The following is a 10,731-nucleotide window of genomic DNA, read 5'->3' as shown; positions in this document are numbered from 1 at the left end:
AATACGCATGATGGATTTAGCACCAGCGTCTCAGAATGCTTCGGCAAAAAGCAAAAAGGAAAAAAATGTTTACACGGGCCAGCTTTAAGTTTACGGTTTAAAGTTTAAAGTTTTCAAGAGAGACTTTTTACATGCGAAAGACGAAACAGAAATATTGCATTAGAAAAGTATTAACAAAATTGTGAGAGAAAGTCAACGAAGCCTTTCAGAAAAAATGGAAACGACAAATAAATATATAATATGTCGTACCATCGAACGCGTTTGATATAATGTATACGATCGTGTGGGAAATGTTAAAAGACGCCAAAATAAACCGCATGTTCTGCACCGGCATTGAACAATTCGGCCGATCCCGGTAGAATTAAAGATGCGAATGAAATGTTTGACGTTGACCGTCGCGTCGCTCGTCCCCCGTCTCGCCGTCGGAATTCGTCCCGTCGATCGACCGATCGCGTTCACCGCGTTATTAGTTATTATATTGACGCGTTGGCTCATCAATATCCCCCTGTAGTACGCGCGCGAGTCGCCGTGCGTCGGGTCTCTTTCCGAGAAACGATGCCGTCGATGCCGAAACATATCTATAGCGGAATCGCCGGAATCTAGCTCCCCTTTATCGCCGTAAGGTCGCGTAAACACGGCGGCTTCGTTTGGAACCGGCGCGACGGTGCCGCTTTGTGTTTTTTCTTCTTTTTTTTTCACGTGCGCTACGAAAGACTTTTCTATATAACGTCGCAGCCGAGACGCCAGAGGAGAGGAATCCTCCCCACCCCTTTCTCTACGTCGTAAGAATAGAGAAAAAGAATCTTCATAGCGTTGTCTCAACAAGCGCCCGCACGCTCGTCGCTCGCAGTCGCACCGGTCGCACGCAGTACGCAGTACGCATCAGTACTCTGTCGGTCGCAGTCAGTAGTGGTCGGTTCCTCGGGGGCGAGACACGTGACACGTGCGTCCGTGCGATTTCCGAAAAAGCTCTCGCGCGAAAGCTCGCATCGAATCTGCTACGGGGCCGTCGCGTCGTAGCGCGACGGATCATGTGCGGCATGTTACCCACACTGGAAGAGAATTCTCTGTTTCCGTTCAATCCCAGTTTGGACGATGAGATTAAACGGCTCTTCGACGTCACCCCCAACAAGAGGCCTATGCCGAAAGGTACGTTTCGCGCCCCTTCTGTCGCCGATTTTCTAAAGTGTAATTATGAAGATTGCCGAGGATCTACGCTGCATTTGCGGGATAACACCGCGATATTTATACGGTTTTGTGGATTAACGCCGTTGGAAAGTTCGTCCTCTCTCGTCGCGTCGTATCTACGCCTATATCGTTTGAGAATGGTGTGATTAAACATTCTTTCAACGTTATTCACGGTTTGCTCTGATTACTAACAGACTTCTGATTTTGTGCTTTTACGGTCTGTCTCTCGGACTTGGTTCTCTTTTAACGTTTTATAGTTTTTGGGGAAGCAAAAAGGGATCCCGAGAAAAAGGATTCCTTTTACCTGTCACGTATAAAGCTCGAAAAACTATAGAGAAAATGAAGGCTTTTACTACGTCTGTTTACATCTTACGAATTTATTACATTTATTAACTTTAAATTAACTTATATTTGTTTTGTACTTCCTTTTTACTTATTTTTGCGTGAGATCTCTTTTAAATTCTACCTGCAGTATTTGCAATGTTTTTATTCCCGGCTTCTCCAATCAATACTGTATGATTATTTCATTTTAAATGTAAAAATAAAAAAAAATGCTTAAAGACAAAAAAAATACAGCACGAAAGCTGTCAAAGATCGTTTCGGTCGTTTCGGGTGTTAACACTCGAAGAAGATCGTATTTCGCAGATGCATCTTACGATCCTATTCTTTTTCGTTGGGTGCAGAGGCACGTACTTCATAAATCTTCCAAGTGCTCGAAGGATTCTTGAGAATTTACTGTCATTGACCAAAAACCATTCATTACTGTTTAAAAGTAATAATATAAAAAATTACTAAACATTCTATCGGTTGGAAGTTTTCTTAAAAGACGAGGAAAAACAAAACTTAAAGCGAGAGTGATCAATTTAAAGTAAGAAAGACTAATGGAAGAAACGATATCGCGAATTTTCCGAAACAAATTGAGAATATTTTTGAATTTTTCAATATCGCCTATTGAGTGAAATGTGACGTAAAATTAAAGAATATCTACATAAAAACAGCATAATTGAATTTTTTCTCATACAAAAGACAGATTTGCATGAATTGGGTTTCTCGTGTAAGCAGTAATGTCCAAGCGTAGATATATAACGATAAATTGTTTTATAACTTTCTTCCTATATAACTATCTCATCAAAGTATTTGTTGCTTGATTCATCGTTGGTCCAATCGCATCGACGATCGACGTATCGGTCGCTTTCACGGAGATTTGAATGCGCGGAGCTTGTATGACGGGAAATGTTCGTTAAAGAAGCGTTACGTTGACTCGATAAGAGATACGGAATCATAACAAACGTAAATCTCCGTTGTCGATTTATTTCCGATTCGTTGACGAAATTTTTCCGGGACTTGTCGGCGCGGTGCAGCAAAGGTTTTCTTCGCGTCGAAGCCGGGCTGCAAGAAGAAAGCCGCGTTTATTTGTTTGTCGATTTGTCTTTTCATGGCACGCACCGATTACGAATTGCCGGCAATTATCCTCTCGCATCTCGCACGTGTGCATCTCTCTCGTCGCATATCGGTCGCTTTGCGAAGTGCCACTTGTGATCGTCCGCAAAGAGCGGATATTTTATCGACGAGGAGACAAAAGCCTATTGAGATTCGTGCAGATATGTTTATCCTACGATGCCGATTGCCGACGATGACGACGTGACAACGACGATAATGTGATTACCGTGCTCGATATAAACACTCGAAATCACCCGACCCGAAAACGGCCGTGTGTGTTTACAAACCCGCGCCCTATCGAATTACATACGTTTCTGCGTGCATCACCGAAAAATGATTTCGGTACTGCGACTTCGAAAGGATGTTAAATATTTTACATAGATTTGATCTGTAGATTTTGCTGCTTGATTACCGCTGCTGTTAGATCTTAAATTTTCAAAGTTTTTGTTTTTTCTTTCCTCCATTTGTATCTATTAAATTTTTTTAACGATCTTATTAATGCTTTACCGCAGTTGAAGAGATAATGGAAGACTTTCGACACAATGGTCGCGACTTTGAATATTGCCCAGATGTGGACACAGACATGTCGAAACAGACTGCATCACGGCGAAAGAAAAACAAAAAGCCCTTGCCAACGGAGTGCGTGTTCTGCAGAAATAACGGTGAAGAGGAAACGTACTATCGGGAGCACTTGCTGAAAGATGTCGACGGACGTGTTCGGTGTCCTGTTCTCAGGTACGTATTAAAAATCTGATACATTTTTATTTTTTTACTACAGTGTCACAGATAGACGTTTCAAATATTTCGAAATTGAATGTTCTTTCTTTATATATCCTCTACAGAGGATGCTTTTAATCTTTAGTTTCAATTTGTGGGTTCTATGGAACTTTGTTCTTGAAATGGATACCTTATAGATACCCCATAGATATTTCCCATAAGCACAGCTGGACATTCTAGTACAGGCGTTCTACATTTTTCAGTAGAAATATTAAAAACAAAACAAATTAGTGTGAAGAAATCTTCTCTATTTTACTTCTCCGTTTTACTAAGTTGTTAGTCCCATAGCACTGGGACACTATGGAACCTTAATTTGGGCGGGACCGTAAATTAGGCTTCATTCACCATAGCATAAATCATTTTACACCATAGAGTACACCATAGGCGTGCCACAAATAAATAGAAAAAAATGCACAGAAAAGAAAAGCTTTTTTTCAATTAAGATCTTTTTCCCTTTGAGTTTTGATCATATGTTCTTACCAGTCATATGTTTTTTTTTTGTTCTTAATAAAATTCCTCGAAGATACGATCTGTGAATTTCAAAACTATTCATAATATTTTATAATATCTCCAGTATCGTCATAAATATTTTTCTTTTCTTATTAATTCTGTGCAAGAAAAACGAAGACGATTTTCATCCTACGATACATTTTTTTATCCATAATTATATCCGTATAATTCGCATCTGAATTCATGTAAAGTGATACCTATGTGGTTATGTTGCGAGAGAATACAATAGTGATACAGTCGAAATGGTTGCCGTACATTTAAAGAAGAAAAGCACCCATAAAAACCCAAAAAGATATATTGCGTAAAAAAAGGGTCTAAAATAAAAAGAAAGGATAAAAAGATTTAAAATTAATAAAATTATTTTTTAAATCTCGTATAATAATCACTTTCATTTCTTAACGATTTTACTTATAATCGAAAAAATATAAAAGAAAAGTCTTGCTTAAAGTCTTCTTCAGCGGATAATTTCACGAAACATGATATTCGGAATTTGTTTTCTCTTCTTTTTTTAACGTCAAATATCTTGTGTTTATAACATTTTAATGTATAGAAGATAATTTTTTGATTGGTAGGGCTTATACGTGTCCTATCTGCGGCGCGACTGGTGACGAGGCACACACGGTTAAGTACTGTCCAAAGGGACCGTATAATCCCAATACCATAACTACACCGAATGCCTTTAAACTCTTGAGGAACTCCATGGGCAAACGTCGTAGCAAGTAAGAATTATTGCCACTTTCCACGCAAGCGTGGAACATTTTCTTGCTTTTAGTAATAAATTTTAATTTTTACGAGCGAATTCGTAAATATACACGCGAGTGTATTTCAGTTACATGTCTATGTATAAATTGTACATAGATAATGAACAAATTGTAAATGAATAGAAAATGTTCCAATAAATTAAAATATAATTTATAATAATCTCATATGTAGTATAGTTTCGATTAAGAAAGTATAAAATCCCCCAAACGAAAGTAAACTCCTTTTTTATATATACATTAGGATTTTTACATTTTTATATTATTCTTTTAAGTACATTAAAATTTATTACATAATTATTGCATGCATATTTCTTGCAACGCGTTGAATTTTCAATGATTAAAAGATATAAATAAAAAAATTATTCGCGAATATTCCTGCGTTAATAGACTTTTTCACGCATTTTTGAAAACATATCAAAGCTCAACTATTGTGAAATGAAAGAAATGTTAGATTTAAATTTATATTATGTGTATATATGTAGTACAAACGGAAGAGAATAATTAATTCATTTTATGATTATTGTTAATTAGTGAATATTATTATCTTGAAAACTTGTGCGATATACCATTTCTTTCGTCTCTTACTAACTTAGTGCATCGTCTCTGTCTCGTTTAACAAAAATAAGTATAAATAAATCTTGGACATAATGATATGTTCTAGGCGAGAATTTTATTAGGAAGAAGTACGAAACAAGCTACCTTTCGCATGTCGATATCAACTGGTAATAGAGGCTATCCCCGCATACGTCCAAGTACCAACAAGTCAATCTAGTTCTCTAGGTTATTGTATACAATGTTTCTCTTTTCGTACTTGACATTTACATTTGTCTGTAAACGTGAATACTGACAACCGACGTGATCTCGCACCCTCACGAATACGCTGTAACACTGGTTCTAAATCGAGATCGAAATTTGACTTTATTAGTTGTTTCGCTATCTCGCATTTTTTTATTTTTATATCCTTATCTTTATATCTTTAACATAACCCGTGATGTAATCTACTTCTCGCATTCTTCCTATTTGCAGTCTAATTTATAATGCAAAAATTGCACTGATAAAATGAATGTCGATTTAGAACGAAAGCTGTGTATATCGAGAGTCGCATGATTGAGTCGATTCAGCGATTATATATACATTGTGTTTATTGCGACATGTCTTTAAGGGTTAATCGCGATTTTTGTTTGAATGATAGAAACGTGTAGAGATTAAACGTATAGAGGGAAATATTATACCAACTCGGTTTAGGTATTACGTCCTCGACAGGCAACAATTTTTTCAAGATATTTAATATCTTAATTGCGATATTTAATATCCGATTGTTTGTTAGACGATTATGCAGAAACGTATTTCGACAACACTTTCGTGATTTCTTAGATAAGGAGACTGCATTCCAAAGATTCTCAGTACAAGTCTGAACGGTCTGCGATAAGAACAGGGTAGATTTATAAATCGCCAGATCCATTTTTAAGTATTTACGGATTTATATTTGAAAAGGACTACACGAGTTATGAACGTATCACATTTTGGACATAACTCACATTTATATTCCATTTATGACATCCTACTGTTGGATTTTATTTGTCGAGAATATCAATACGATGATTGACGTGATTCAGCGTAAGAGAAACTCGTTAGAACTTATATTTTGGACGTATATGAAAATATGGTTTGGCACTTCCGTTAACTTTTGAAGAACTCGATATTTTTGACCGTGTATTCTATGACCGGATATAAATCATCAAGGAATATAGGATTGCATTCCTTTCTGTGCAATGCAGCATTTACAATACCGACAGCTTGACTTCGGAGACGTATTCGAACGAAAATCTTGTACAAAATTTATTCATTGCACGCATACAGATGAGAAAGAAAATCACGTTTCTTAATTTGCCTTGACATTCGAAATGACAATGATTTTTTAAAGAGAAAAAAGAAATCTTATAGCCTAGACATTTTAGTCTCAGCATTAGTTTCTTATTTTCCATTTGAAAATTTATTTCCTCGTAGCACAAAACTTTTGCAATCAGGACACACGCACATCTTTATTTTTATTTATTTTTATTTATTTTTCATTACGGCGTTCAGCGGAACGTTTCGTGACAATTGTGTGATTTACGTCATGATTGCATCTTACTTTGCGAATTGTTATTAAAATTATTAATTTTCAATATATATATATATATATATATATATATGTATACATATTATATTACTAGTTCCTCAAATAAGAGTTGTGATGATAACATGTGCTTTAACGAAATGTTCAATTTTTATATTTTATGATATATGGTATAAGAAATATAAGAGTTTTTGATATATATATATATATATATATATATACATATATTTAGATATATACATATATTTATAGATAGATAGATATACACATGTATAAGAAAGTTATACCAATGTACGAGAGATAACTATGCGCATAATTTAAATCTGTGCACTTTCGCGACAGTTTTGAAATCTATATTGCGGAAACGTGAGACTATTTGCCGATATCAAACGTTTCGACTGGAGACATGAAAGTGACCGTTTGCTCTTACTTCAACAATGATATTAATTTGAACACATCTTGTAGCGTTACAGGATGTATAAATTTTATGTACGCATGAGTTACCGTCTTTCATGTCAACGTTTGGTTCGTGGAAGCGTGTCTTTTGCGTGATATCCTATGCCTCTTCCTCACAAGTCCGTAACCCATAATCATGCCTACAATTTTTATACCGTTTTGTGAATATGAATAATATTTTATTTATCCCGTCCCTCTTTCCTCTCATTCATCTATTGTTATAAAACTTATTCTCAATTCCATACGTTGTTACGAGCTATTGACATATTCAGAGTGAATATTAGGTCGAAGAGAGAGGAAGAGAAGAGAGTGTTGTCACTGTCAGTTTCACCACGATATTGTCAAGGCCGTCAAACCAAAAGCTTTGCTGCTAGGACCGCGCTTTCCCGTGTTTGTATACGCAGCTGGCTTTCGCTTCGCGGATTTGACAGTTTGTGGAAGGCGTATGGTTTTTTCCCAGTCGACGCTTTCCGATGTTCCTCAAAATTCACTAAAGGACACGTTTTGCTTTCATAGCGTTGTCATATACATTGTGTATATATATGTATATGTACATATATATATATATGTATATATATATTAAGTATATTAAATATTATTATACATACATATATATTAAATATTAAAAGAAGTAAATGTGTACAAAGATCATATTCGTTGACGGTGAAGACAGCAGAAGAAATGATATATTTTTCAGCTTAATATATTTTTGTTTTCGAGAGAGAACGTGCAAATTAAACTTCCTGGGGCTTTCTCAACAAATATGATTTTCTTTTTAATTATTATTATTTCGAAAAGTTTATCAAATTGTGTGAATTACGTGAGGACAATTTTGTGACAGAAAGTGTGTAGTTTTTTCTCCTTTCTTCGTAAAATTGTCAATCACTCATTAGATAAGTTTGAAGCATTCCACTTATTGTTACGGGTTAACTTAACATTGAAATTTCAGTGAAATTTGGTAACTTTTCTGTTTTTTTTTTCGTTATCTATGCGATAAAAAATAAAATGTTTAAATGTAGTACGTAAGACATATAGCATAAGATAACTTAATTTAACGTTCTACACGTTAGTTTAATTCCTTTTATCTCGATAATAGATAAAAGCAGCTAATGTTTAAGTAACTTTCGTTTGCGAGATTTAACATATCACACATCACAAGCACTTGTTATTAAATCACACGATCTTTAAAACATTTCAATTCTCTCTCAAAGAGATTAAAAAAATTTATCTTCTGCTTATGAATTTTAATTAATAATAATCTAAGCAATAATTTCATCTATGTAATTTGTATATGTAATTTTCAAGAATGTAATGATTTCTCGAGTATAGGAAAAGAGGTATTTGATTCCTCTTCCTCATAATTTACATTATTATAATAATATCTTTATCTCAACAAAAATAAATAGATCTCGAGATGTGTTTAATCCTTAAGAATTTTAAGAATGTCAGAAGAAAACTATCTAGTATTTTTCAATCTCGCTGTGAGATTGTTTCATAACGTCGCGTATTATCTTTGCTTCTTTCAAAAATTGAAATGTTTTAAAAGTTTCATATCTACAAGAGAAAAGAAAAAGATAACATATATTCGAATATTAGAAAAGACGATGCGATAAATATCTCAGTTTTGTATCGCCATTTTTGCGGAGTGTTGAATGATATGTACAAATATTACAAAAATGTTCCTACTAGAAATTAAGACTTATTATAGTGTGCCAAGTGTTATGTTTCTAAAATGTTGGAACATAGTATTTTCTTGTAACTTGTATTACAAGGCCTACCATTTAATAGTGTGAATAAGTGCTTTATACTTTTGTAAGATGCGCGTCTCGTACCTTAACGGCATACGTGGCCGAAGTTTAGAATTACGCAGTTGCTTACGCGTTGCCGTCATAATACACCGGACTGATTCATAGTAAGGCGCGAGATGACGTTACAGAAATCCGAGACCGCGCAGTAACGTTCGCGATTAAGAACGACAACAGGTGATAACGGTTTAGGAGTACGAATAAGTACTGGATTTTTTATGTTGTATAACATGAGCAGAAATTCGAAAAGAGAGAAAGCAAATTTCAATTCGGACATGCCCATGGTAATTCAGCGTGTCCAGTTGCACGTTTTATAAATTGTATAATAATATTTATTTTGTCGCAATTGCCGCCTCCGATGTCGATTGAGGTTCACCCGATTAAGTACACGTTCCCGCCTGCGAGTGTTGGAATCTATCGACTGATTAAATTTTACGCAAAACCCAAAAAGCTTTGTTGTACTCATCCAAAACGCGTGCGTGCTCGCGCAATAAAAACCTTTTGGATTTTTATTTTCTTTGTACCCCCCGCTCTTCCCCCTAACCGTATTATAGATCTCCGTTTATTCGGAATTAATCTTGTGCATTCTGGACACGCCTTTTCTTTTTGTAGTCGTTCGTATTTAAGATTATATTGTCATAATAATCATCTCGCAATTCCAAATATTTGTAATAACCAAGGATAATTATTATTATTATTATCTCCGCTATATTAATATATTATTTAAATGTATTTGTACAAAATTGTATTATGTTTAATAATGATTCATAGAGAATATATGCATTTGAAAATGAAAGGTGTGTTTTCCTCACAACGGTATATCGCTCTTTATTAAGTTTTATTCAATAGTAACGCGTTATATAACACAACAGAATTTATCAGAGATCTATGTGTAATATTTCCTGCACCCCTATTACAGGTTGAAAGTAAATCGTTAAATAGTACGTGACTGCACCTTTTACGATAATCTGTATAATACCCACATAGATCAGTTTGATAATTCATTCGGTGACCTACTTTTTTTTGTATTATTTTATTATTTTTAAACCAAAAAAGATTAAAAATTCGCTATCTTTATTAATTGAATTCATTGTCATTTAATATAAAATAAATGATTGTAACATTATCATAACACATACTTTTTCATCAGTTCAATTTTTATTTTTGTTTTTACTATAGAGTTTAGCAATTGTATTATTTAAAGGTGCAATTAGCAGTCAAAAAATTTCTATATAATTGCAAAGGATGTTAGCACATTATTTTTGACGTCGCCTATCGAGTAAGTAGGTCACATCTTTTATATTTGACCAGTTAAACGGATCGTCCTTCGCGCACACACGTACACACTATAGAATTATAATTAGATTATTTAAACGTGAAATTATCAATATTAATATTGCATCGCGTTTATTTCAAATTTCGCCTCTATCGGATAAATTCTTTTGTACTCACCCGATTAATCATTTTCTCGTTTCATAACAATATAATACAGTTACAATTATATTATTCGAACAAGAATTTTTGTTTAATTATATAAAAAAAAAAATTATCGATTTAATTTGTTTTATAAGCGGATAAAAATTTTGTGATCTTTTTCCGTTATTACCACCTAAATATTTTATTTTTTTGGAAATCCCTACTCTCTTTAAACGCACGCCGATGCATGACGCGTTGC

General features: G+C 34.5%; 1 protein-coding gene across 1 annotated transcript; it reads left to right on the top strand.

Moving 5' to 3' along the window:
- The first annotated feature begins 704 nt into the window (after positions 1–704).
- Nanos (RNA-binding protein nanos) lies at positions 705–7,468 on the top strand. The gene is made up of 4 exons (XM_071770286.1): positions 705–1,149; positions 3,141–3,363; positions 4,488–4,634; positions 5,338–7,468. The coding sequence occupies exons 1-4, from the start codon at positions 1,032–1,034 to the stop codon at positions 5,351–5,353; spliced, it is 504 nt and encodes a 167-aa protein (XP_071626387.1). The 5' UTR covers positions 705–1,031; the 3' UTR covers positions 5,354–7,468.
- The last annotated feature ends 3,263 nt before the right edge of the window (positions 7,469–10,731 follow it).

This window comes from Temnothorax longispinosus, chromosome 2 (genome assembly GCF_030848805.1).
Source record: "Temnothorax longispinosus isolate EJ_2023e chromosome 2, Tlon_JGU_v1, whole genome shotgun sequence".
NCBI lineage: Eukaryota > Metazoa > Arthropoda > Insecta > Hymenoptera > Formicidae > Temnothorax > Temnothorax longispinosus.
Note: the sequence above shows the minus strand (reverse complement) of the source record. Positions and strands in the feature narration are given on the sequence as shown.

Excerpts from the sequence above, each read along its gene's own strand:
- Nanos (XM_071770286.1), top strand. The coding sequence starts at position 1,032 with ATGTGCGGCATGTTACCCACACTGGAAGAGAATTCTCTGTTTCCGTTC. Across the intron at positions 1,150-3,140 it reads CAAGAGGCCTATGCCGAAAG|TTGAAGAGATAATGGAAGAC; the intron begins GTACGTTTCGCG and ends GCTTTACCGCAG. Across the intron at positions 3,364-4,487 it reads GTTCGGTGTCCTGTTCTCAG|GGCTTATACGTGTCCTATCT; the intron begins GTACGTATTAAA and ends TTTGATTGGTAG.